The sequence below is a fragment of the Hyperoodon ampullatus genome (genome assembly GCF_949752795.1).
Source record: "Hyperoodon ampullatus genome assembly, chromosome: 6".
Lineage (NCBI taxonomy): Eukaryota > Metazoa > Chordata > Mammalia > Artiodactyla > Ziphiidae > Hyperoodon > Hyperoodon ampullatus.
This window is the reverse complement of record NC_136919.1, coordinates 104,907,826-104,935,391: the sequence shown is the minus strand read 5'-3', so window position 1 is coordinate 104,935,391 and position 27,566 is coordinate 104,907,826. Positions and strand designations below refer to the sequence as shown.

At 53.9% G+C, this 27,566-nt stretch overlaps 1 protein-coding gene across 1 annotated transcript in view; it reads right to left on the bottom strand.

Annotated features, from left to right (window-relative positions):
• Nucleotides 1–1,889: 1,889 nt before the first annotated feature.
• Nucleotides 1,890–27,566, bottom strand: part of FGD3 (FYVE, RhoGEF and PH domain containing 3) — a gene marked incomplete at both ends in the record, with an annotated part of 34,533 nt that continues 8,856 nt past the window's right edge. Inside the window, 15 exons of the mRNA XM_079706805.1 lie at nucleotides 1,890–2,132; nucleotides 2,401–2,547; nucleotides 3,934–4,074; nucleotides 4,373–4,495; nucleotides 13,857–13,919; nucleotides 14,976–15,083; nucleotides 15,993–16,023; nucleotides 17,402–17,481; nucleotides 18,692–18,784; nucleotides 19,129–19,275; nucleotides 22,039–22,097; nucleotides 22,912–23,050; nucleotides 24,256–24,412; nucleotides 26,249–26,385; nucleotides 27,092–27,181. Of these exons, the coding sequence (XP_079562931.1) occupies nucleotides 1,890–2,132; nucleotides 2,401–2,547; nucleotides 3,934–4,074; nucleotides 4,373–4,495; nucleotides 13,857–13,919; nucleotides 14,976–15,083; nucleotides 15,993–16,023; nucleotides 17,402–17,481; nucleotides 18,692–18,784; nucleotides 19,129–19,275; nucleotides 22,039–22,097; nucleotides 22,912–23,050; nucleotides 24,256–24,412; nucleotides 26,249–26,385; nucleotides 27,092–27,181 (1,758 nt within the window). The remainder of the gene's footprint in view (nucleotides 2,133–2,400; nucleotides 2,548–3,933; nucleotides 4,075–4,372; nucleotides 4,496–13,856; nucleotides 13,920–14,975; nucleotides 15,084–15,992; nucleotides 16,024–17,401; nucleotides 17,482–18,691; nucleotides 18,785–19,128; nucleotides 19,276–22,038; nucleotides 22,098–22,911; nucleotides 23,051–24,255; nucleotides 24,413–26,248; nucleotides 26,386–27,091; nucleotides 27,182–27,566) is intronic.

The window sequence follows — 27,566 nt, the reverse complement described above, 5'->3', positions numbered from 1 at the left end:
GGGACTCTTGGGGGCATCCTTTCTGTGACTGTTTCCTCAACTGTCAAGTGGGAACATCCTGGGGTTGAGGTGAGACTGGAGTATTACAGAGTTGACCCTGAGAAGGAGCCCCACTAGGCCCGCTCAGTCAGTGCATGAGGCAGAGAAAGCAGAGCTCCGAGGGAGAAAGGGCAGGACCAGCGGGAAGAGGCCGGCTGGGCTCCAGGTCCCTTCGATGCCTCTGACACCTGCTGTCCCTGCCTTGGCTCCATGGGCAGGGACTTTGCTGTATTTCCTTGAGTAAGAGCACAGTTGGAAGGGCCTGGCCTCGCCTTCCCAGTGGGCAAGTTGCTGGTATCAAGCAGCTTCAGAACACCCACTGCAGGGTGGTGAGCTCTCACAGATGCAGGATTGAGGCCCAGGTATGCAGCAGGTATACAGCTGCAGCAGCATCCAGGCGTAGCAGGGTGGGTATGTGGGGGACGGCACTGACTCATGCCTAAGCTCACCTGTGCCCTGCCCACCTCACCTGGGTCTCTACTTTACCCGTGTCCTGTCCTACCTCACCTGGACCCTGACCACCTCACCTGGGCCCTGCCCACTTCACCTGGGTCCCAACTCACCTGTGCCCTGAGCACCTCACCTGTGCCCTGTCACTCCTTGCCTGGGCCCCACCCCTGCCTCACCAATGACCAGTCGTCCATTTCTGGCTCCCACAATGGCCCTCTCGGCCCACAGGTATGTGCCCTGCAGGTCTGCCCATGGCTGGGCAGTGACAGGCATCCCTGCAGGGTGCCTTGCGGATGTTAGAGGGATGGGGGTCCCAAGGGACTGGACACCCCTCAGTCATCAGTCCCTAAGTCCCTCTGCTCTCCTTCAAGGCCCTCGGGGCTCTGGTGCAAATAGACCTTCCTGACATCTTTGTGAGTAGCCAGCATTCCCACGATCCCATATCTAAGTCTGGCTCCACTTGCTACAGGGGCAAATGGCCCTGTCTACCTCACTAGCAGGGACACAGAGCAGGTCTCCAGGCATGGCACCTTGTCTGAGGCCCCGCTGCTGCATCTGGGGCAACCACAGGGGTGTTACTTGTACCCTGCAGGCCTGGATTGGGGTCCAGGGCCTCATTACCGGCTGTGCCCATCTGTTACCCTCATTCTCCATCCAATCACCGGGGGAGACCCTGCCCCAAGGCTGTGTCCACCTGTTGGCTGCCAGCATTTATTTATGTAGATAAGCACTGTCCACCACCGACCAGGGAAGGCAGGCACAAATCTCAGGCCCCCACACGATGCCTGTGTGGTCCCCCTGTAATTTCGCAGCACGGTTATTCAGGAACCCACCACTCACTCCCTTGGGCATCTCCAAATGGGGTGGCGAGCTACGAGGTGGCACAGGGTGTGCCCAGTCCCCGGGAGAGGAAAGAGGAGAGAGGTGGAGTCCAGGGGGCCAGTATGGTTCAGCTCACATGGATGTAGATGGTATAGATGGGTGGGCAACCGTCAGGAGGGGTGGCATGACTGCAGACATCCACCAGGTGTCCCTGGGCACCACCCATGAGCTCCTTCTGTCTTCCGGCGCAGATGACCCCTCACTGCCCACTCAGATGGAGTTTTCTTGACAGTCACCCCACGCCCCACTCTGGGCCACACTGCTGGGCCTGCGGGCAGAGGCCCAGGTCTTTGAGGGACGTGCTGGGTAACCCCGGGCAATTGGCTCCCCCTGTTTGGGCCTCATTTTTCTCCTCTCTGACATGGAGGAACCCTCCAGGGCCAAGTGCTATGTGGCCTGTTGGTCCCTCAGCGGTCCAGGCTCCCTTCATGCCTGCATGTGGCCTGATGCCACCTCTCAGATGAGTACAGCCCCTGCCACGGTGGCTGTACAGCTAGGAGACGCGGCAGAGACTCAGCTCATGGGGCAGCTGGGGCCTGGGGCTGCTGGGCCCCTGGGCTGGCCTGGGCCAGGTGCCCGTGGGCTGCTGAGCTCAGGGCCTCCAACCACTGCTGCTGCAGCTCGGCGGACGGGGCACTCAGGTACAAAGACTGCTGGGCCTGCTGCAGCTGCCACATGTGTCCAACATCCAGCCTCTCTGCGGGGTCTGGCACACTCACCCTGCAGCCAGAGAGGGGGATGGCATGCAGCAGCTGGCCATCCTGCAGAAAAGGAGAGGAGCCTCAGCACCCCGGCCTCTGGAGTCTTGGCATCACTAAATACCATCTCCCACAAGTGGGCAGCAGAAGGGTGATTCTGGACAGCCGGGGAAACTCAGGCCCTAGGGTCACATGAGCCACCCACCACGTGGGGTTGGCCCCAGGCTGCATGGCCCAGGCCTATCTGGGCACCACAGGCTTGAGGCTGTGGGCTGCTGGAGCAGGGTGGACCCTCCCCGCCCCAGTGTGGCCCAGCGGACAGAGGACACACCTGGCTGCCTCCTCGAAGGTGCAACACCAACTGCAGGGAGTCCGGCTCAGAGATGGCAGCCCACACCTTGCTCCAGGCTGTGCCGCCATCCGACGCCAGCAGGGGGCCACAGAGCAGGCTGGCTGGGGGGTCCACAGTGGCTGGCTTCTGGGGACACAGAGGACAAGTCAGGTGGAGTCTCCCTTGTAAGAGCCACTCTCCAGGAAGCACCAAGGCCGAAGCTCTGGGGGGAGAGAGGAAGGGGAGACAGACTGGACAAGGCCTGGGCCAGCCTGAGCTTCCCCAGGGCCACTGCAAGGCCACTTGGGATTGGGCTGGACCTTCTAGGCAGTGAGACCACAAGAAGGGTCGGGACAGAAATAAAGATAAGGTAGGAAAAAATGGAACAGCAGGGAACCAGAACGTGGCGGCTGTTGATGATTTCCCTGTACACACACACACCTCTCACACATAACATCACACACACCACATACATTCACACACACATATACACCCATACCACCCCCCCAACATCCACACACACCTCACACACACCACACACACAGTACACACAAACATACACACTCACTCACGTACACATCACACACACACACACCACACACCCACCCTTCCCTTTCTTCTGATGTGTTTAGAGCAGTCATGGACACAACCCCTAGGTCACCAGGAAGCCCCTCAGACACACCTGGCAAAGCTGGTCCCTGCTCGGACCTGAGACCTGGGTCTCCCAAACACAGCATTTAAAGTGCATGGATGAGGGGGCCAAGGGGGCTGAGCAAGGGGCTCCTCTCTCCTCTATCGAGATAATCCTACACTCAGTTCTAATATACTGATGCACTTGACCTCTAACATACAGAGTTTTGGCAGGGCCTCCAGGCCTTCAATCAGAGTGACCATGAGTGAAGATGACACTTGTTCCCATCTGCTGTGGGCTGAATTGTTTGCCCTCAAACCCATATGTTGAAGCCCTAACCCCCCATGTGACTGTGTTTGGTGATGGGGCCTCCAAGGAGGTAATTAAGTTAAAATGAGGTCATATATATGGGCTCCAATCCAACATGACTAGTGTCCTCATAAGAAGTGGAGATTAGGGCACAGACACCCACAAAGAGAAGACTGTGTGAAGACACAGGGAGAATATGTCCATCTACAAGCCAAGGAGAGAGGCCTCAGGAGAAACCAGCTTGCTGACACCTTGATCTCAGAATTCCATCCTCCAGGACTATGAAGAAATAAGTTTCTGTTGTTTAAGCTGTCCATCCTGTGGTATTTGTTATACAGCCTGAGCTGACTAATGCACCATCTAACTCCTGAGTGCAAATGGTTCCCAAGCTCTCAGCCATGACTGGATCCTAAGAGCCCAACACGCACACACGTGATATTTGGCATTCAACTGCTAGCTGCTCTCAGTGGCCTAGGGACCCAACTGAGCCCTACCAGTCCTGGTCCCAGGGAAGGCGACAGCTCTAGGAGCACAGTCTGTCAAGGCTTCTGGGGTCTTGTGTCTGGAAGGCTCACCAGCCCCAGCCCACCCACCTCTGTGCTCTGCTTGGGCTCCAAGGGCTCCTCGAGGCTGGGGCTCGAGGGGGCCACCAGCTGGGTCAGGAAACACTCTCGGCAGACACGGCTCTGCCTGCCGTTCTCGGCCTTGAACTCGGAGCACTTCCCACAGATGACCTGCAAGACAAGGGCACCTGTGACCCCAATGCCCAGGGCCAGAAGACTATCCAGAAGGAGGCTGGAAGGAGAGGTGTAACGGCATGGGGAGGGGAAGGGCTTGTCTGTGAGCCATGGGAGTCAGGAGCCTTGTCCACAGGGCAGACACCCCAAGTCTGGCCCCTGCTGGGCCTCCAGAGCCTGCCTTCTTGCTCAGAAGTTCCAGGATCCAAGGGTCTGTGTGCATGGAAAGAAGATTTGGAGGAGGAACTGAGCACATGGAGGCCCCAGCAGCTGGCCTCCTCCCACCTGGACTCACCGCCCCGCACAACTTGCAGTGGTGCTTCCTTTTGATGATGGAGTTGAAGGTCTCGCCGCAGCTGCTGCAGCCCTGCTTCTCCTTGTCACGTCTGGTCTTAGAGGACCCCCTCTTGGGCTCAAGCTGTGGGAGGCAAACGGCTGCAGTCAGCTTCCCAGCGCACGTGGAGTGGCAGCTGTGCGATACACAGGCAATGCACATGCAGGGCAAGAAGGCCGGACGTGCAGAAGGGAATTAAGCAGGAGCCACACTGGCCATGGCCCCCTGCCCAGCCTCACTCCCCAGAAGCTGCCCTGCTGTCACACGGGGTGAGATTCCAAGGGGAACAGGAACTCTATGCTTGGAATGACTTGTCCCACCACGGAGGTCAGTGACTTTGCGTGTCTGCAAAGATAACAACCGGAACCCACACTGGGGGAAGCGGTGGCTGCTCTGCACAGGAGCCTAGACGCCAAGGACTGGGGTGTCTGCACCCAGCATCCAGCCAGGTGGCCCTTGCTTCCACGCTCTGTCCTTTATTGGACCCCAGAGCATGGTGCCTGCTCCATGCCAGGCACTCAGGGGTGTGCAGTTGCCCACCCAACACGGGCGAGAGCACTCTCCTGGGGTGGGAGCAGGGTCAGGGGCTGGACTCCCCTCTCTATCTCCTCTGACGCTGCCTGAATTCCCCACAAAAGAGGGCAGTGATGAGTCCTTTCTGCAAGACAACGGGAAGTCGTGAAACATGGTATGTGTTCAAAGAGGTTAGAAGATCTTTAAGACTAGACACAAGAACACAATAAAGACACAGACCTACTTGAGAATGGACTTGAGGATATGGGGAGGGGGAAGGGTAAGCTGTGACAAAGCGAGAGAGAGGCATGGACATATATACACTACCAAACGTAAGGTAGATAGATAGTGGGAAGCAGCCGCATAGCACAGGGAGATCAGCTTGGTGCTTTGTGACCGCCTGGAGGGGTGGGATAGGGAGGGTGGGAGGGAGGGAGACACAAGAGGGAAGGGATATGGGAACAGATGTATATGTATAACTGATTCACTTTGTTGTAAAGCAGAAACTAATACACCAAAAAAAAAAAAAAAAAAGAAGGGGCCTTTGATAGGCCCCCCTGAGGAGTCCGATGACCCTATCTGAAAACCAACTGGACTCTGGCAAAACCCCCAGAATTCTGGGAAGCTCTGCCTCAACACAGGAAGCACAAATCCTCTTCTTCTGGGCCTGTTAACTGGCCATTCCCCACAGGAAAGTCCCTCTCCATAAACAGCAACAACCGTTATGCCAAAACCAGACCAATGTCCCTGCATTGCTTGGGATACTTATGTTCACTGCTTATCCTTTGGTTTTGAGATTAAAACCATGATTTTTTTTTTTAAATGCTTTTACTTCTTGTTTGTTTGTTTTCTTTTACATTTAAACAAGCTGTTTTGTGTAAGGTTTCTCAAAAAGTTTTACAAGAACCACATCAAACTCCTTGGAGCAAAGAGGAATTGGAGAGTGGCAGGCAGCAGTGGGAGAGAGGTTTTCATTTTATTCTATCACTTTCTATCACTTTACTTTTTTTAAAAAAAAAGTATTTATTCCTTTTTTAGTTAAACATATTTACAAACTTTAAAAAGTCTGGGGCTTCCCTGGTGGCGCAGTGGTTGCGAGTCCGCCTGCCGATGCAGGGGACATGGGTTCGTGCCCCGGTCCGGGAGGATCCCACGTGCCTCGGAGCAGCTGGGCCCGTGAGCCATGGCCGCTGGGCCTGCGCGTCCGGAGCCTGTGCTCCGCAGAGGGAGAGGCCACAGCAGTGAGAGGCCCGCGTACCGCAAAAAAACAAAACAAAACAAAAAAGTCTGATGCAGTCTAAAATTAAGGGACAGGTATACAAATCATACATGGGAGGTAGATGTCAAGGCGACATGTTGGAAGACTGTTTAAAGGTGTCAAGTTACATTGCTAAGGGAAACAAGCAAGTTGCAAAATAATGTACAGTAGCGTATAATGTTTATACCAAAAAGAGTACGTGCATGAAAAAAAGACGGGAAGGAAGCACACCCTGATGATCTCATTGGCTGTTTGGGGTAGAGTTACTCTTATCTGACTCTCTTATCTGGATTTTCTCAAGTGTTCACCGAGAACAGCTTGTGAAAGAGAAAGAAAACCAGTAGACACGTAGAAAAGCAAATCAGCCACTCGCTGACCAGCCCCCCTAACCCCCCCACCTCCTGCCTCACATTTCCACTGAGGATTATGTTCCCTCTGCACTGTGGGCAGTGGTTTGAGAGCTGGGTGAGGGAACCTATGTGGTCTGCTCTGGCTGCCTACCCCTGGCCATAGTGACATCAGTCGTGTCTAGGACCCCAGCCCCACCAGATGCAAGGGCTTGGGAGGTGAGCAGGAGGCAGGAGGGAGTGAAGGTGGGAGTGGGCACCAACCATGCAGGGTGAGGCTGGGGTGGGGGCCCAGTAGCGCTGTCTGATTAGGTTTCCCCATATGATTAGGAGTGGTGCAAGTTGGGGGACAGCTCCCAGGCCCTTGCCCTGCCCCTCATCAGCCATGAGACCCTGCACAAGTCACTTCTCCTCTCCAAGCTTGGTTTCCTCATCTGTAAAGTGGGGTGAGGAACCGCCCCTGGCCCTGAACCCCGTCACATCACGAGAATCCTGACTGGTATTGCTGATTGCCTTTACATGTTACCATGGTTCTCAGGAAATGCCCCATCGTTTGATGAAACAGCTTTCTAGCTTTGAACAGCCCCAGCCCCTTAGCATTTCCTCTCTGTGTGGGTAGGGGGCGCTGGGGTCCCAGCAGAAAACACAGTCAATTCACCACAAACTTAAGATTTTAAGAAATGCCACAGATATGTATCAAATTCCCCAGGATGTCAGAGCTAGAATGGCTACTGGAGGTGCTTGTCTCAACCTCTCCCCTGCACAGATGGGGAAACTGAGGCCCAGAGACACTTTTTCTGTTTAAAAGAGAAACACTTAAAATAAGTTTAACATGAGTGTTTCTGAGCAGAAGAAAATGAGGTCTGAGATTTGTTTTAAAAAATTCCAGGGCTTCCCTGGTGGCGCAGTGGTTGAGAGTCCGCCTGCCGATGCAGGGGACGCGGGTTCGTGCCCCGGTCTGGGAGGATCCCACATGCCGCGGAGCGGCTAGGCCCGTGAGCCATGGCTACTGGGCCTGCGCGTCCAGAGCCTGTGCTCCGCAACGGGAGAGGCCACAGCAGTGAGAAGCCCACGTAATGCAAAAAAAAAAAAAAAAAAAAAAAAAAAAAAAAAAAAAAATTCCAGAAGAAAGAAGAGTATGTGGGGGTGGGGTGAGGATAGGGGTGGAAAGACAGATAAAACATGAACAGCACAAAGTTGAAGTTGCTCCAGGCTGGTGTGGGGGTCTCGCTGTCTGTTATTTCTACTTGTGTGTGTCCAAAGCTTCCCTAAAAAAAATGTGAACAAAATAAGCTCAAAATATGTTTCATATAAACTCTGCACGTTTAAGGAGAAAGAGATGCACTGGTTGGGGATGAGGGGGACAGAAGGGAGGGGCTTGGGCAATGGAGGCTGTTACGGGCTGAATTGTATCCCCCAAAAGTCATAGTTTGCAGCTCTAACCCCCAGCACCTCGGAATGTGACTGGAGAGAGGGCCTTTAAAGAGGGGATTAAGGTAAAATGAGGTCACTAGGGTGGGCCTTAGTCCAATACAGCTGGTGTCCTTATAAGAAGAGGAGATTAGGCCATGGACACACACAGAGGCAGGACTATGTGAGGACGCAGGGAGAAGATGGCTGTCTACATGCCAAGCAGAGATGCCTGTGAACAAAAAAAGAACAAAGAGTGCCGCTCCTCATCCAGTTATATAAGGGTTAAGATGCACCCACTGCCGTCACCCACGACCGTGCACCCTGGAGGGACTTCAGGATGAAAAATCAAGATGAGGCATTCTGTGTGTTGGAGAAACAGGCCCCGAGATAGAGGCACATCTCAGAAAGAATTTCAGTGACTCCAGATTCTTGCATCTTCCCATGCAGAGAAAAACACTTAAAAGTATTAACTTAAGGGCTTCCCTGGTGGCGCAGCGGTTGAGAGTCCGCCTGCCGATGCAGGGGACATGGGTTCGTGCCCCGGTCCAGAAAGATCCCACATGCTGCGGAGCGGCTGGGCCCGTGAGCCATGGCCACTGAGCCTGCGCATCCGGAGCCTGTGCTCCGCAACGGGAGAGGCCACAACAGTGAGGCCCGCGTACCGCAAAAAAAAAAAAAAAAAAAGTATTAACCTAAGATATCTGTTCTTTGTGATACAGCAGGAATCTTTTACCAAAATGTATGCTTGACTACATGTATTTCCTAGACAAAAAATTCGTACATATACTGGCTCCTCCCTTCACTCTTACAAGCAGTCCCTCAGAGCTGTCTCCCAGGCTACAGTCCTCAGTAAGATCCTGAATAAAACCTAAACTCAGCTCTAAGTTGTGTGTTTTTCTTTAAGTCGACAGGCCTCAGGAGAAACCAGCCCTACCAACCCCTTGATCCTGAACTTCCAGCCTTCAGAACTGTTAGAGAATAAGTGTCTGTGGCACTTTGTTAAGTAGCCTGAGCACACTAATTCTGGCCTATGCTTCCAAGTTCTGCTGCCTCTGCTCATAGACCCCACTGTGGGCCCCACCGCTGTGAGGCCAGTCCTGGCCCCCTGGTACGAGGAGCCCTGGGACCAGCTGGTGCCTCTGAGGGTGATAGGGACACTTGCTCTGCCCAAGACCCCATCAACCTCCTCCTCCATCTCATGACCCCTGACCCCATGGACACTGGGTGTAAGAAAACCTTGAGCCCCCTCTCAGTTTATTCCATGCAGCTCAGGACCACAGAGCCCTGTGGGTGGAAAATGGGCGGCACAGACCGGACAAGCAATACTGACACTCGCCACAGCCACATGCCTTACTGGAGGCCACCCCTGTCACCCGGCCTTGGCTGCCAGCCACACTCTAGCCCTGAGGCACATCTGTCTGCCCCACTCAGGGCTCCTTCCCTTGAGACCATCTCTCAGGACTGCTGGGGCTCAGACATGAGAAGAGAGAGGAGGGGCCGTCCCTGGGTCTGCTGTGGCCCAGGAGCCTCAGCCCTCTACCAACCTTCATGGTGACCCTGCCATGCCTGTTTTCCAGGTGAGGACACCAAGGGCACTCGAGGTGGGAGTGGTCAGCGGCAGGGTGGCTGGATCCGCTGTCTTGCCTTCAAGCACTTACATGTGCTGCAGAACCTGGGCTCTCCAGACGCTGCGAACAGCCCTGCACAACTGCTGAGAACACAGGGAGGCCATGGGGGCTACTGGGGCATCCCTGAGGGGCAGGGCTGCCCATGAGATGGAGGAGAGGCTGTAGCGGGCCAGGGGTATGTGGCCAAGAGCTCAGCTGCTGAAGGTCAGCAGGGACCCCATCCTGGCCAGAGGGACCAGAGGGCAGTTCCTAGAGCCAGGCATCTTGGGGCTGGGGCTTGGAAGAGCGACCCATCCTGGCTTCCTTTTGTAGGCTGCAGTTCGGTGAGCAGACAGGGTCTGAGTACCAGCTTTCTTGGCTGGGTACCAGCTTCCTCGGTGCTGAAGACTGTAAGCCACCATGGCCCACGCTTGATGCGGCGGCAGTTCCCAGCACCGAGGGCTGGTGACCAGGTGGCTGAGGTGAGCCCACCTGCATCGTTGAGGACAGGTCTTCCTGGCCAACCATACTTCCTTTTTGGATGAGGATATAGAATAAGTCAACCGAAGGGAGGGGCTCAGATTTTCTCTTTGGACGTGGAGACATTGGAAAGGCTTGGGCCAAGTCTAACCAGGGAGGTGTGGAACCGTGGCTTCCCTAGTAACAGCCAAGTGACTTCACCCAAAGCGCTCCAAATGCACAAGCGTGGGCCTGGGAGGTCTGTGCTCAGGGCCTGTTTCACTCAGCGTTTTCTCTTCAGCAGATTCACTTACAAAGCAGGGAAGCAGGAGGAAAATTCAGGTAAGAATCGGGGCCCAAACAGTGGCCCTGACAACCAGCCTCAGAAGATGGAGCCACACAGTTATCATCGGTCCTAAAGGGTGTGGACATAGGCCTGGGTCTTAGGCCTGGCCCTGTGGTGGGTGCAGCCCAGGCCCTCTTCCCTTCACGGGCAGCCCTGTCCTGGGCTTGGGGTGGGAGGGTGGCACTAAGTCTGTGCACGCTGAATGATGGGTGGCAGGGATGGGGCCTTTCACGACATCGTGGAAGGGTCCATATGTTGCCATGGTGGCTCTGGAGCCCTGGGAGGCCTTTTGGACTCTGACATTTCTGTGCTTCCTGAAGAGAGACGCAACTTTTGCTGAACGGGGAAGTCTTTGGATTCTGCAAGACTCCCTTGCAAAACTTCCTGGTTTGGGTATAGCTTTTCTTAGGAAAGAGGGCCTTGTGGGAACTGTGCGTCTGAGGACACCACCAGGAAATCAAATGAGCACACCAAGAGTGAGATTACATTTCCTCTCCAAAAGCTTAACATCTGGCATGTTGTAGCAAAGATCACTCTTTCTAGCGCAAGAATTAAAACCCACTTTGAGGTACTTTCCACAAATATCCACTGAGCACATCTCAGACTCGCCCTCTATGGCAGGAGCTTCACTGAGCTGCCCTCCTGGGTCCACCAAAACCTGTGCTCATCAGAAACACAGATGAGAAAAACCATGGCCGGGCCATGGGTGCCGGGGCCAGAGCTGCAAGTCTGTTGCTGACAAGCGTTTGTCTGTTGTAGGGCCTGGGCCTGGCTTGGGGTGGATAAAGGGACTGGGACAAGGAGGCCTGAACTTGAATTGTGATCCCGAGCATCTGGCAAGTCAAAGATGCTGCAGAGCCCTTGGAAGGCTGAGCCCCTGGGTAGAAGAAGGTGGGGTGGCCTGCATATCCACTGGCTGAGCGTCGTCATCGATGCCCAGCAAGTCTGCAGCCTGGCCTGGGCAGACCCCTGGACTGGGCTGAGGCCCTGAGCCTCAGGGGCTCTCAGTTACCTTTTCACCTGTCAAAGGAGTGGGGCAACCAATCGAAGGGGCACCCGAGTGGCCAACAGACACCTGACACAGCTTCTCTCTCTCTTCTCCCCACCCAAGGGAAGGTGAGGGTAGAGGGGGAGGAGTTGCCCAAAGCCTCATGTCAGGACCCACTCCACGTGTTAAAACATTAAACATGTGACCTTCAGGTCCCTTCCAGCTAGAACATTCTCTGATGGGCACTGCCTGTCATGTGTGCCAGCCTCACCTCCTGCTCCTCTCTCTCTGCCTTGGCACTGGATCTTCCTCAGCCCTGTCTCCCTGACCACACAGCCCGCAGCCACTTCCACTTTTCCCTGCATCCACGGACTGAGGCCTGCCTGTGGACTCACCCTACAAAGAATGGGGGTTGCTCACGGCCCTTGATGCCTTCCGGCATGCCCCAGGCCAGGGGTCGGATAGCAGAGGGCCCTGCAGGGGGTCCAGCTCAGCTCCCCTGCAGAGACAGGGAGAAGCAGTGCTTCCTGCAAAGGGCCGTCATGGAGGTTGTCAGAGACCCTGGCCAAGGGACCCTGGAGCTGATTGGAAAGCTGAAGAGGCCCCATCTGTCATTTTTCTCTGGGCAGTTAGTTACACAGATGATGCTTGAGTGTGCAAGCTGCTTTTCATGACATTCCTAGACGTTCCAGAAAGGAGCCCAATAGCACACTGCCAGCCTCACACGCACAGTTTGGTGATTCAGAAAGCTGATGGTGGGTTGCTTCATGTGAGAAACACTTGTCAGTGACTCTGGGTTCAGCTGCGAGGGCTTCACAGATGAGGCCTTGGGGCACAGTAGGCATAATTGAGGCATTCTGCACAGAGGGGATATAGCAGGTGCAAAGGCCCTGGGATGTGGCCAAGTGAGGGAGGCCAGGGCATGGTGGGGGAGGGTGGGCTGGAAGGAAGGCAAGGCCAGACAGAGCCACAATGCAGGAAGCCCCTCAGGGAGTATGAGGGACTGTGACAAGACCATCTCTCCCCTGCTGATGGTGCTGCTTTCAGATTTCCTGACTCTGAGTTCAAACAGATTAGCACAGGCTCCCTTTGGTTCTCGCAGTGCCACCCTGTGGCAGCAGTAGCACTCAAATAAGGGGGTTCCCTCCTCTCACTTGGTCCCTGAAGCCCATCATGCCCTAGAAATGTTCCGTCCCTCCATGGGAGCCCAAAAACTCCTCAAGGTTTTCCCAGTGCCTGGCAGTCAGAGACACGTCGGGTCAGGGGTCGTGTGGTGACCTGGCAAAGCTTCTGCTCTTGTAACAGAGCAGGGGACTGGGGCATCTGGGCACATCTGTTCTGGGGCCTCAGCAGGGGCTCCATGCTACCCAGCAGCATGGATTGTGTGGGAGGAGGGGACTAATGTTCTTACTAAAAATCTAAGTCAGGACAGGGACATTTACTCCCCATGATGAGCTAGACATCCGTCCCTCCCTCTGCTGCTGTCCCAGGAAAGTCAAGTCCCACCACAAGGCCTTTGAGCCAAAGGCCAGGTCTCCTCACCTATCAAGCCCGTTTCCTGTTCCTAAAATGGGTTGACCCTAACAAGTGCCAACCCAGAATGGCTGTGATGACCAGCAGGGTGGCCCTTGTAGCCAGAAAAGAAGGAGCTCTGCAAGTTGGTGCTAAATTCAGGCAGACTTTGCTGTCCAACTGGGGAGCACCTGCCACCAAGGGAGTGCTGGCCCAGATGAGGGATGTGAGAAAGAGAAGTGGCGGGGAGGGAAGGAGAGGCAAGCCCAGTGGAGAGAATGTGGGGGCAGTACCGACCTACCCATGGAAGAAGTTCCCCTTTAGGAGCAAACCCCCTGTTAGGGGTCAGGCTGGGGCTCAGGCCTCCACTCATTCCTTCTGAGCCCGGAAAACTGAGGGATAGGGCAAAGCGAAGATGCCCAGGAGAATCCCCTCTCAGGATGCAGGGTACAGCACCTCCTTGGTAGTCTAGGCTTATAATTGTCATCAGACTTCACGACTATTAGGCCTAGTGGTTAATAATGATGCTTCCCTGTACTGGATACTCACTGCATGCAAGGCGCACACATTTACCCTGTTACTAATCTCCCAAACTGACAGAGCAGGGGGGACTCGGGCATAGTCCCGTGGCCTGGCCCTGTCAGGGTGGGGACATGGACACAGGCTATCTGACCCTGGACCACGCCTTCTCCGCCCACATTGACTGAGCCTCCTGAGGGCCAGGTACCGCCTTGATCCACATTTCATCCAGGCATACTTTACCTGTGGTAAAGAGCACAAGTCTTCAGAAGAACTCAGCTGTGTAACCTTCACCCACCCAAGGAAATAGACATCTGGGTCCCAGCGGGCTTGCCCCAGCCCTCCACCAACAGGCCCCAGAGGCCATCACTGTGAGGACCCAGGTCACATGGAAGGGGGAGGCTAAACCCTCACCCTCAGGTCACCCTGGACTGACCCCAACTTCCACCTCCCACTCCTGTCAAAGCCGGGGGCGTCACTCACCCCTGCAGCACCCCCTCCACCAGTGGCTACCACTGCAGGCACCTCTGAGTTGGCGCTCACCATCTGGAGGGGACAAAGACAGTTGATGAGCAGAGGTTCTGTGGCCACATGCTGACATCCAATGCAATGTTGGAATGGCACCATTCCTTCTGTCTGGTCCCAGGGTCAGGAGGAAGACTGTCGGGGCCTAGTGTTTGCTACGACTTTGGGAATCTATCCTCCCTGGCCTGAAGGCATCTCAGAAGAGTTATCATTTCCCAGCTGGGGTGGAGGGCGGTGGGCAGGTGTGAACCTCCTTGAGGCCCACCAGGCCTAACCAGCTGCATCACACCATGTGAGGTGGCCCTGGCCTCTAGCTTTCCTCAGGCATCTATGGAGAGCTCAGTGCCCTGACTGCTATGGTCAGGCTCTGTCTCTGCACCAACTTTAACAGCAGGTATGGGATGGGGCGGGGGGTTCTGTTTCCAGGTCACCTCTTTTCAAGGTAGGGGACAGTACTTTCCCTGCCTGGGGACATCACAAAGTTTTCTTCTAAAATAGTCCAGAAAGCAGACAAAATGGAGATTTGATGCAAATATTAAGTGGATAATGAGGTGGCCTGTGGGCCACAGACCAGTGAGACTACAGGGAGGGCCAACCAACCCTGGTGTCTGGGACTCAGGGCTGCTCAGCCAGGCTGGGCTGGGTATCCCTTAGCTTCAGGGATGTCTCTGAGGCATGGAGTGAGGGACCCTCACTGTGAAGTCATGTTTGGTTGTACCCAAACAGAGGGGATGGCCAAGGCCTAGGGCGGACCCATCTGGCCCTGGGTGGGGATCCTGCTTCCTGGCTCCCCCCAGGCCTGGGGACAGCCTCCCATGGAGAGCAAGCTACCCCTGCTGAGCAGATCACAGCCCCTAGGTGCATGTGATAGGACAATGCCTCATATTGCAGCTTTATCCAGGCCTGTCCTTCTCTCCCGCCTGTCCAAGCACTGACCACCCCAGCTACAAGGTACAGGGGTCCCCACATGGATGTTCAATAAAGGTGGGCATGAGGAGAGCATGGGGACCAGCTTCCCTCCCAGACACCAGTCCTTGTGCAAAGGGCCTGGGTTGCCCCAGGGACACTGGCACTCACAGGCGGGTCTGGAGTGAGGGAGGAATCCTCATCCTGGCTGAAGGAGCCACTGAAGGCCTTGAAAGTCTGGCTGTTCTGCTTGTGCTTCTCAATGGTGGCCTCAATGACCTGAAACAAACCCACAAAGAACAAGGGCCCCCAGAGAGCATTCCAGGAGGGTGAGGACAAGGGTCCTGTGGTCATTGCGTTTTCCCCTGACCAACAGCCTCACATGTCCTCTGAGATGAGGAAACAAGGCTCAGGGATGTGATCAGTGACTGACCAGGTCCCCATTCCAATCTCCTTGGGTCCCAATGCCACCCCACATGCAGTACTCCAAGCCAAGGGCAGATGCTCTCGGAACATTTTATATGTATTCGAGGCCATGTTTCCATTTCCTGCAACAGCATTCCCATCTAATATCCGTTTGAATTTCCTTGTTCTCTTCTCACTCAGATTTCTGTCTTACGAATTTAGGGAGCCACAAATCACTAATGGTTAGCGTTTGGCCTGGTGGTGGTCTGCCAACCCCGGTCACTGCCTTGGCCTCCGCTCTGATGTGGCCCTCCTGACCTGTGTCCCGACCATGGCTGGTTCTGAGCTGAGTCTGCTCTGGCTGCCCCAGGACACTGCCTGGCCTGTCTTTGGAAGCACAGGCTCCGTCCTGGAAGTCAAGCTGCTCGTCCTGCAAGACCCACCGCTCCTGCCAGCCATGGAGAGAAGGACAACGTGGACCCACCTTGGAGCTGCCAGACAGTGGAGATCCTCCCCAGGGTGAGGGCACCTCCCTGCATGCCCACCTCCAGGCCTTTATGTTTATTTGTTTACTGGGGAGCCCCAAATAAGAGAATGGATTCAAAGGTTTGTGGAGTCTGAAGGTGCTGATAAACTTGGTCACCCCATCACTTCAAGGTGGATAGATGGGTGGGTAATACCTGGGGGGGACACGGGGCCACCCCATCCCTTGCTCCAACATGAAATGGCCATACCGCTCAAGAATTTGGTCATTTGGTTACTTTAAAACTTTAGGAGCTTCACCTGAATCCATTCTTTCTTTTCCTCTTCTGTCCTATAAAAGCCAAAAGAGTATTTTATTCATTTAGACTTGGATACTGACTCTAAACCACCTGATTCCTCTCGGCCCTGCAGTACATGCCTGTGCTGCTCACTGCCTGGAAGTGCACCTCAAGGCTTGGGAGAGTGGCCCCAAAGGCTCTGGATCACTGTGGCCAGTATCACCAGGTACAGTCAGGCGAGGTCAAGTGTGGCCAGGTGGAGTTAAGTGTGGCCTTGTGGGTGCAGGTGGGGTCAGGTGTGGCCAGATGAAGTCAGATGTGGCTAGATGTGGTAAGCTTGGTATGCAGAGCCCTCTGCAGTGGACGTAAACCAACACTTCCCTGGGCCACAATGAACCATTGCAAAGATCTCACGTCATTGGCGGAAGTGAGAGATGGGCTCTCCCAAGCCCTGCCACAAGTCACACACCATCTTACAGGGTAGTGTGACGATAGCCACCAAAATTTAAAGTGGACATGCTACCCTTTGGCCGGCAATTTTACTTCAGGAATCTACCAGATGGACGTAACGACACATAGGTACAAAACTTGGTTCATGGACACTGCCTGCAGCACCATTTGCAACAACAAGACCCCAGAGGACCTAGGTGCCCGTCAATGGGAACCAGCCAACGATCATATTGGAAAATTATGCTGCTTTAGAAAATGGTGCTCATATATGGGATGATTTCTGATAAATTAAATGAAAAAAGCAAGATGCAGAACAGACTAGATAGAAAATGGTCATCTGTGATTTAAAAAATAGATACAGGGCTTCCCTGGTGGCACAGTGGTTAACAATCCACCTGCCAATGCAGGAGACAAGGGTTCGAGCCCTGGTCCGGGAAGATTCCCATATGCCATGGAGCAACTAAGCCCGTGCGCCACAACTACTGAGCCTGCATTCTAGAGCCCGCGTGCCACAACTACTGAATCCCATGCGCCCTAGAGGCCGTGCTCTGCAACAAGAGAAGCCACCACAATGAGAAGCCTGCGCACCACAACGAAGAGTAGCCCTTGCTCGCTGCAACTAGAGAAAGCCCGCGCACAGCAACAAAGACCCAACGCAGCCAAAAATAAATAAATAAATTTATTTAAATAAATAAATAAATAAAATAAAAAATAGATACATATGTACGGGGACAGAAATTCCAGAAGGATACTTCAGAGATGGTTAAGAATGTCTGCTGGGGGTGGGGAACAGGGGGTGGGCAGAGGCTTAATTTTCATTGACTTCCCCTTAGTACTGTTACATTTTAAACCACAAATAAGCGAGTAAAATGAAGAAAGACACATTGAAAGCTTATCCAGTTTAGAAAAGGAAGCCATCTGCTAAAATTTCAGGTCAAACACATTCACACAGCAGCAGACACCAAGGCAGCTGAAACCTACCGAGTTTGTAGCTCCAGGGACCTTTTCTTTCCAGTTATGATGAATGTGTGGGCTGCATTTGACTTGATGACATCCTGCACCTGAAGGCATACAACAAAGGACAAAACAAAAACAGTAGGTCACTTTTAGCTGGTCCTGAACTGTGGACTCACACTCTCAGACTTGGAGGTCTTTCCCTGAGAAGTGGGGGCAGAGGTGACCCAGTGAGTCTGTAGGGAAGTGCTCGGCTTAGGGTCATGGTTGCTGCGGGCCACTCCATGAGTCAGTCCATGGTGGAGGGTGGAGCACCGACCTGCTCAGGCAGGGCTAGGACCACTCATCCACTGTTCTTGGAACTGTGCCGGCCAAATCTGCCTGCTCTCAGGGCTTCCCAGGAAGTCAGCCCCAGTGCCTTTCCCCACAAAGGTACCCACAGGCACTCCCGACACAGGGATGGGAATCTTAGGAGAAGAGCCAGGAGGATCTCCACTACTCTGCCAGGGTTTCTGAGGCCCTATGGGCAGGTACCTTCTATCTGCAGGTGTCTGCAACAGGGAGCCTTCCCTCATCCCCTAGACACCCCACTCCCACAGCCCTTGGCTGGATGTGGCCCACAGGCTGGCCGCTGTCAGAAGGGATTTTTTTGTATCGCTGATGCAACCCTTCACTTTTTAGAATAACGAAGTACTCTGATTTAGCCAGTATTTTTGGAGTGCCCGTTAATTCAAAGCACTCTCCCACAAGAGAGGGGGACTGACTCCAGCTCCAGCAGCCCCACAGCACGAGACATCGATGGACTCAAGGCATAGGGACAGCAGGGACAACAGGTCATGTGGACCTTGGGTACAAGTGCCTGCAGAACCTCATCTGGGCTCCAAATTGGTGCAGGAGTGGAGAGAGCATGGGACCAAGGACCAGGGAACAGGCAGGATGGGCACCCCATCTGCATTCACCCCAAGTTTCCCTTAGAGTCTGTAAATGGGGCCCTTAAGGCTGACTTCACAGGGGACAGGACATGGCCCAGGTCCTGACATTGTCCTTCATCCTGTCAACATGAAGCCAGCAGCGCACTGGCCCGTAGGCCAAGTTGAGGGACAGGGGGTCCTGCCCATTCAGCCCAGGATGCTAGGCCAAGACGCCCTCAGAGATGTTCCCCCATGCCTGGGTCAGGATAGAAGCAAGGCTCAGAGAAGCATGAAGGCAGGCAACCAGTTGTACAGCAGTGAGTGCTTTGGTGGCTAAAGCGCTGTGTCCCTACACCTGCTCTGTGCTTTCTCAGGGGTAACAGATCGGTGGGAGGGGCTCACCCACCTGGAGGCCGGAAATGTCCATCTTCTCCCGGACGCTGAACTTCTGGCCCATGAGCCGCAGTTTGGGCACACAGTAAAGGATCATGCTGTTGAACTGCGATAGTGACGGGCAGGTATGGGGTGAGGGGCGGTTGACTCCACAGAGGAGCACCCCAGGGAGGAGGTGGGGTGTGGCTCTGGCAGGAGTGGGCAGGGCTAGGCGGGGCGGGGCTGAATGTGGGCGTGGTGAGGGCACGCTGGGGGTTGGACTGGGGGAGTGGCTTAGCGGTGGGGCGGGGCTCTGCAGCTGGTTGGGCTTGGGTTGGGTGAAGGTGTGGCTGAGTGGCTGGGTAGACCCAGGCTCTGCCCCTGGGCTGGGTGTGGCGTGGCAGGGGCGTGGTTCTGCAGCTGGGCTGGGCAGGACTGGGCAGGGCTGGGTGTGACCGGATGGGGGCTCACCAGGAAGAGGTGGCGGTCCTGGGTCGTGCCATTCTTGGCTGATAGCTTCTGGATGTGGCCCTCCTTGATCAGCTCGTTCGCAGGGTTGACGATGTCCTCCTCCCCACCCAGTCTTTCGTACACCTCCAAGAGCTTGTGCATTTTCTCCTGAGAGAGACACGGGGCTCAGGCAGCTGCACAACCTCAGGGATTGGAGGCCTGCCAGGGCTGGGGACCCAGAGGTGTGTGGAACCCTGCCCTGCAAGTGTGGTCCGGAACCAAGATGGGACCACGATCCTGCTGACAACGGTGGGAGGGAAAACACGGACCTTGAAGAACAGAGGTTCACCTTGCAGAGAGTAATAAATAATAACAACAGTTAGCACCATTGCTATGTGCCACACCCTGTTCTAAACACAATGTGGGTATTAATTAATTTAATTCTAGCACGGGCCTTAAGAGGCAGATGCCATTACTCTCCTCAGTCTGTAGACAGAGAAACTGAGGCACAGAGAAATCAAGTGAGTTGCTGGAGATGTTTCAGCTAGAGAACTGGGACTGGCTCTCTTAGCCTCCACAGTAAAGGGCATTGGGTCAGAGAAGATACGTTGGGCAGCTGCAGCTTTTGCCCTGGACAGTCATCCCCTCTTGTGGTAGCCTTACCTGGTTTCCTGCTCCACCCTCAGATGGCTCAGAGCCATGATGAGACCAGACCTCTGCCTATCCGCAGGTCATCGCCCTCTGTTCTCGAGACTGGCTGTGTGGTCATATGGCCAACCAGCACCCTTGTGGTGTGAGGGGAGAGGGTAGGCAGCTCATTGCTCCAGCTCTGGGCCGAGAGGCCATAGGCCCTGACCAGGGGCTTGAGCCAGGAATGAAGGAGTGAACTCAGCAAAAGGCAGAGCTGAGCCTACGGGAACCTTAACCCAGCAACAAGGAGCATGACTCCACCATGCTACAGCAGCCACTGCCCTTGGACCTGACCCATCTTAGCCTGCACTACCTGGAAGCAGGCTGGTTTGGTAGCTTTTCTGCCTCTGGTATGGAAACAGGTAGTAGATGTGGGCATGGGAGCAGGAGGAGGAGCCAGCATGGAGAGTGAGGAAGAGCAGGCAAGGCAGGGCCAAAGGGCCTTGTGTGTACTGGGGGCTGGGCGTGCAGTGGGCATGTAGGAGAGCTTATGTGTGTACCTGTGAGGCAGTGGCAGGCCAGGAGGCTTCTGGACAGGGAGTGACAAAATAGGCAACCCATAGAAAGCTCTGAGTAGAAAAGTACGGATCAGAGACCAGGGAGCCTGGAGGTGGGGAGGCTGGGGTGGTGGTCCAGGTTGAGGGGATTAGGGATGGACAGGTGGAAGCACGAAGACGGTCCCATGAACACACATTGATAAGCCTTCCCCCACACCTGACCAGAGCCCCCTGCCGGTCACAGAGGCCTCACCAGACTTGGAGCGAGAACTGCCACACGGTGGACATGCTACTGTGGGACAGGAGTCCACCCCAAGCCCCTCAGAGATGTAGGCCCATGGGGGCTCCTCCATGGGCTTTGTGTGAGCTCATGACCACGGAGTTCCATGAAGCAGCTCTTTCTCCTCCATTAGATTTAGTCTTGGGGAGGAAAAAAAGGGGAAATGAGATAAAAAGGATCTAGAGTGAAATGTCACCTGTTTAGGTTGCCATGGGTGCCCCACTGTGGGCCTGACCTCAGGCACATCTGGTCTGGGGGCTCCACACCCAATCCCGGGGACAGGCAGGTAATGCGGACACAGGACGTGGACCACACATAGCAAGAGCTGCCCCCAAACAGGCGGCCTGTCCCTCTTTTCTCCTTTTTGAGAGATGTGGGGTCAAAGAAATATTTCACGTTCTTTTTCCTCTCAAAAAACGACAGTGCCCATGTGAAAGTAAATAGGTCTCAGGACTGAGGCAACCAGGGCTGGGTAGGGACTGTGGCGGCCTGGAGAGCCGGCCCACTTAGGGGGCACCTCGCCTCGTCCCAGGTTGTAGTGTGGGCCTGGGGTTTTCAGAGTTTTCCAGTAAAGCCAGGAATTTGGATTCTCCTGTGAAATGACCTGATCTCTAATTCTGGGCAAGGATTTAGAAATTCTTACACCATGTCCAGGCAGTGTGCAGGCCAAACAAGGGCCTCTGAACACAGGGCCCACTGGGTCAAAAGGCATCGGTATGGGCTAGGAGGCCTCCCCATCGGCAGAGCCTATTACTCGGGGTGTTGGATCAACAAGAGGACACCATCTCCTCCACCTTCAGGCTGTATTTGGAGGTGGGGCCTTTGGTAGGTGATTAAGTTTAGTTGAGGTCATGGTCATGGGGTGGGGGAGGGGTGGGGGCATGATGAGATTAGAGCCCTATTAAGAGAGACACCAGAGAGCTTGCCCTCTCTTTTTGCCATGTGAGGACACGGCGAGAAGGTGGCTGTCTACAAGCCAGGAACCAAATCTGCCAGCACCTTGGACTTGGACTTCCAGCCTCCGGAATGGTGAGAGTAAATGTCTGCTGTTTAAGCTGTCCAGTCTACAATACTTTGTTAGAGCAGCCCCAGCTGACACAGCTTCAGTGAGTGAATGAACGAACAAATGAATGATGCTACCACCAAGAGCTAACACTAAATTATGCCAGGTCTTGTTCTGAGCACTTTATGTAGAGTGATTTAATCCTCACAACAGCCCAATGAGACAGATTCTGTCAGTGACCTCATTTTACAGATGGGGAGACTGAGGCATAGAGTGCTATATAACTTACCAGCAATCACCAAGCTAGTAAGGGACAGGCCTGTCTGGCTCTCAGTGGAGCCTCTGTCTTCCTGGGGGACAGGTGGGTGAGTATGCATGCTGACAGTACCTGGCCCACCCTGTGCCCTCCCTGCCCCAATCTACTGGTCCCTCGGGCATCTTCCAGGGTCGCCCACACTCACCATTTTCCGAATGGCAGCGTTGGAGTGGTTGGCAGCCGTGGAGATGAGCTCCAAGGACCCTGCAGGAAGAAGACAGAGTCAAGCTGCAGGGTGCCCGGTGGCTCCACCCAGGTAGTCGCCCCACGAGGCTTCGTGTCGGGGTCTGCCCTGCTCCTGCCCTTTCCCACGGCTGTACCAGGCTGCTCATGAGACCTGGCCCTGGGTGTGCGGGTGCAACCCTGCAGACGCATCCCATTTGCTGGGGGTCTGCCGGGGTTGGCATGCCACTCCCCTGTGCAGACCTTGCCCCATGCTGCCTGCCAGCTGCTGCCCATGCACCAGGAGCAGCCTTGCCAGCCCCATAAGGTCCTCCATGAGGCCTAAGCTCTGCCAACACTTAGCAGCCCCCTCCACAGAACCATCATCCACCTGTCACACTGCAGTGGAGGCAGGGGCGGTTTTCCCTTACACTCAGACTCTCGGTCACCTCCTTGTTTAGGGGTCACTTGGAGCTCTCTCCATCTCTCTGTCTCTATCTGTCTCTCTGTCTCTAACTCTCTTTTTTTTTTTTTTTGCGGTATGTGGGCCTCTCACTGTTGTGGCCTCTCCCGCTGCGGAGCAACACGCTCCGGACACGCAGGTTCAGCGGCCATGGCTCACGGGCCCAGCCGCTCTGTGGCATGTGGGATCTTCCCGGACCGGGGCATGAACCCGTGTCCCCTGCATTGGCAGGCGGACTCCCAACCACTGCGCCACCAGGGAAGCCCCCTGTCTCTATCTCTTTGTCTCTCTCTTTCTGTCTCTGACCCTCTGTCTCTCTCAATGTGGGTTTTCAGCAGGGGCCCCAGCTCCCACTGCCCAGGAGCCCCTCAGCCTGTGGCTGGCTTGGCTCACTCTCTGCATCCTTCCAGTCTGGGGCATCCTCTGGGAGCCTCTTCAGATAGTCCTTGAGCAGCAGCTCATAGCGGGGGACTCTCTGCACGGGCTCCAGCATATGGTGCTGCAGCGTCAGGTTTCCACACATCTCCTGCTTCTGTGGGGGAGATAGAAGCAGTGTGGGACACCCATGGACACACATGTGGATCCCCCAGGAGGCTGCCTGGAGTGCTATACCCAACTTACAGACCACATCTTACACAGAGGAAACTGAGGCTTGGAGAGGTTGAACAATGGAGTAAGGAACTGGACCCCAGGCAGGCCTGCTCTAGACCCAGCGCTGGCCTTTTTATACACATCCTCACTGGAGACTGTTCTGTGGGGACAGCTGGGAGGGCCCAGACATAAGTGAGGGGGTGAGCGTGCAAGGAGTGCAGGCAAAAGGGGAGAAGGAAACGCTCTGATAGTATCAGAGCTATCCTCTCTGGGGAGGGACAGGGATGCTGCGAGATGCAGGGGGATCTAGGACCCTATGCTGAGAAATCATGGGTGACCTGATTACAGTGGGATCTGGGGAAAACACAGAAAGTTATCAAGGGGCCACCCCAAATCGGAGCCTGGCCTCCAAACCCTCAGCACAGAGGGACTCTGTGCCCATTAACCCTTCAGGGTACAGTGAGGAATGTAGGTGCACGTATGCATGTGTGAACACATGTGTATGTACACATATGCACATGTGCCTATGTATTATGTGTGTGCATGTATGCATGTATGGGCATGTGGCACATACTGAAAATATTTTTTAAAGAATTACTTTATTTAAAATTGGTGAATGTGGCTAATTAAAACCCCAAAATTTTGTATGGAAAACAAAATCATACATAAAGTTAAAAAATAAAACATCAATGGAGAAAAATAATTTGCAACACATTTGACGGTTAACAGCTGACATTCTTAACATATAAAAACCTCATGAATCAGTAAGAAAAAGACCAACATGGCAGTAGACAACAGCAACCAGAGGTGTGAACAGGCTGTTTGCAGAAAAAGAGAAAGAAAAGATCAATGCAACATTTTCCTAAGTGCTTCCACTAGCCATTGAGGGATGCTGTGGAGGGAGACCAGCATGTTTGGATCCAGGTCCTATTGAATAATAGCTTGTGATGACACAGATTGCACAAACTTTTTGAGCCACGATTTCCTCACCCATGAAATGAGAAGGATGATTTGTCTCTGGAAGTTATTTTAAGGATCAAAGCATCAATAGAGCATCTGGACACATCCCACAATTTTACTGATTTTCTCCATGTTGAAACACAAACCCAGCCCTGTGCCCGTGAAGCAGAGGTGGGACCGCCCTACCTGGATGCCTTGGACAATGTCCTTAAATACCAGTGAGCGCTGGGTCCAGGTGCTCACCAGCTCCACGGCCCGGTCAAAGTTCTTGACATATTCACCATACATCTTGAGGAATGGGGCCAGCTTCTGCAGGATGTCTCCAAGCCGGGGGTTTGTGTCCCTTTGTGGGGGAGTGAGTGAGATCGTCAGACAGACAGCTCCAGTGAAGGGCCAGGGTGAGCCAGGGACTTCACCAGGGAGCTATGGGACAATGGCCTGACTCCCAGCTCTGTGTGATGGTGGGCAAACTGGTCACCTTCCCTAAGCCTTACTTTCCTCCCCTGTATCACATGGGCTGGAAAATAGTGTGTTACCTAGAGGATCGTGTAAAGTACTTCAACCGTGCAGTTATAGAATGATTGCTCAAAACCAGGAGTTGTTAGTAATAATGGAATCACTTTAATGATGAGCTATCAAGAAGCTCATTTGATGAGTTATCAAAAAGCATCAAGATGGGCTTCCCTGGTGGCGCAGTGGTTGAGAGTCCGCCTGCCGATGCAGGGGACACGGGTTCGTGCCCCAGTCTGGGAAGATCCCACATGCCGCGGAGCGGCTGGGCCCGTGAGCCATGGCCGCTGGGCCTGCACGTCCGGAGCCTGTGCTCCGCAATGGGAGAGGCCACAACAGTGAGAGGCCTGCATACCGAAGAAAAAAAAAAAGAATCAAGAAAACCCCATTATACTTCTTCTATATGAGCAAAGATTAGGAACAATGGGGCAATCTAACTCTGGCAATGTCATGGGAAAGCGACACTGTGTAATAATGAATGGTTTGGACAGGGATTTGGAAATAAATTTCAAGGAGCAGAAAATATATTAATAACCTTTGACCTTAGAACTGTGAGGGATTTACCCTAAAGAAATAATCAAAAAGAAGAAAAAAAGGCATATGCATAAAGTCATCCTCTGCAGCATTACTAGGACTGTGCACTCAAAGGCCCACCGCCTGTGAAGACGGATGGGCAAGCTGCTGCACTCTTGCACCATTATTATACAAGGAGTGTCTGTGTGCTGATAGTCTCTCCAGGGCCTTGAGGAGAAAACTCATATCTAGCAGGTGTGCGCTGCATCAGCCAGAAAGCCAATCTAGCCCTGAGCTTTAACCTCATGGCCTTGGCCACAGTATAACCTGCTCTGCAGGTGGAGCATGTCTTTCTAAATATTTACAGATTGCCCTGGACCCTCGCTGAGCCTAGCAGGTGCAGGGACAACCCCCAGTCAAGCCCCCTGGCCTCTGTGTTCTCCCTGGCCTGGCTGTAGCTTGGAGAACGGCCTCTTCTCCTCTTACCACAGGAGAACCACACACTGGCTCAAGCCAGGCCAGTGAAGAGGGGAGACAGCAGAGACCCCAAAGCAAAGCTGCAGCAGCACCCAGAACAGAGGGGGATGCACATAATGTGGAGAATGGCGAGCTGGGGGCCATGCCTGTAATGTTTTATTATCATTTCTTACAGCTGGGCAGTCCCTCTGCTACAAATGAATGGAAGCGGCAGAGAGCCAGATGGACAGCCCTCTGGGGACACTGCTGAGGAAGAAAAACATCTCATTTTTTAAAGCAGAGGTGCAATATACACTAGGAGGGAAAATAAACCAATAAGCACTGTCCATTCCCTGGTGTTTGCAGATGGCAAACCTCATTTAAATTCTACAAAGCCCTGAGCAGGTATTAAAGTCCCTTTAATTTGCAGATGAAGAAGCTAAGACACTGAGTGGGCTTGGGGTCAGGGTTGGCGGAGGACCCTACAGAAAGAGAGCCCAGGGCACTATGAGACAGGCTCCCCAGGTGCCTCCTGACTTTTGGGCATACAAACCCCAGATTTAGAGGCTGCTTGGCAAAGAGTATTCAACAAAACCATTGCAATAGTGTCACCAGGACCCTCAACCACTAGGGGCATTGGAGCCAAACTCCCTGGGAGATGCCAGCCCCACAATTCCCGGGCACCATGAGGGGCACTTACCACTCATTCATGATCCGTGTCTGCAGCTCAGGCAGGAGGAACTGCCCATGGAAGCAATAGATGGAGGAGATGTTAGAGAAGATGCCTGTGGTGACTTCCGAAGGGATCCCTGCTTCCACCAGTCGGGTGCAGAAAACCTGGGCACGGAGAAGCCCATGCAGTGGTCACTGAGTGTGGGTCACTGCAGATGGTTACGATCATGCTTCTGCTGCAGGTATGGGAGCTCAAGAGAGGCTGCCATTGCCTTATGTTTTCTTAGTGAACCTTCCACTTCATCAAACTGGCTCAAAGAACCTTATGGTCTTAAAGCAAGCTTACTTAGGGCTAAGAATTGGGGGTGAGGCAGGGACAGTCGCCTCTAGATGGGGACAGGCCATCTTTCTTCCATCTGCCTTTCAAGGGAAATGGATGGTCCTGATTTCCTTTCTTTGCTTTGTGAGCTACAAACAGAAGAAGCACCTGTCAAAACCCAGTTTCTGTTGGAGTTTTACTTCCTGTGCTCATAAACCCCACGTTGCCAGGTGGACAGGGAGAGTGCCACCCACTGTCCCAACTATTTATGCAGAAAGATGTCCAGAGGCCATTACATGCTCAGATAATTTGACTGCCAAGAAGAAAAAAACCCAAGGTGACTGGATGAGACCGTTGCCCCAGAGCCACAAGTTCTGAAAGCAAAAACTAAGACTTTCTGGAGGAGACTTAAATTTGTCCAAGTTTTAGTATTCATGTCAGTCATACTCCAACTGCAAGCCCTAGCCAATGCTAAGATAGAAAGTTTGCCTCTGAAACTGCCCACTGAAACTCTGGAAGTGGACAAAGGCAGGCCCAAGCCAGGAGGGCTACCTGGTCTAGCAGGTGCAGACGCTTCACGTAGGTCTCCTCAGTGTACAGCAGCTCCTGGGCAATGTGGAGCAGCTTCTGGGGCTCAGAGCACTGTGAAGAGAAGAGCCATAGCTCACCCGGGGAAGATGAGTTTTGGGGAGGCAGCATATGACAAAGGCTACCCGCTGTATGCCAGGGATGACCAGGGGCCCCAAAAGACCAGAGGAGGCTACTGGGACTGGGATGTGGGGCTCAGTTCTCGCAGATGGAATTTCCAGGGAGGTTTCTGGGGAAGACATAATAGTTTCTACCAACCCCCCCAAACCTTCTGCAGCCCAGAGAGAACTCTATCTTCCAGGGGCTTTAACTACAGAGGAGCTGCAATAGCCACTTCAAAATATATTGTGGAGTGACATCAGCAAGGTGGCAGATTAGAAAGCTACAGGCCCTCCCAACAGGCACATGAAAAGATGCTCCACATTGCTAACTATTAGAG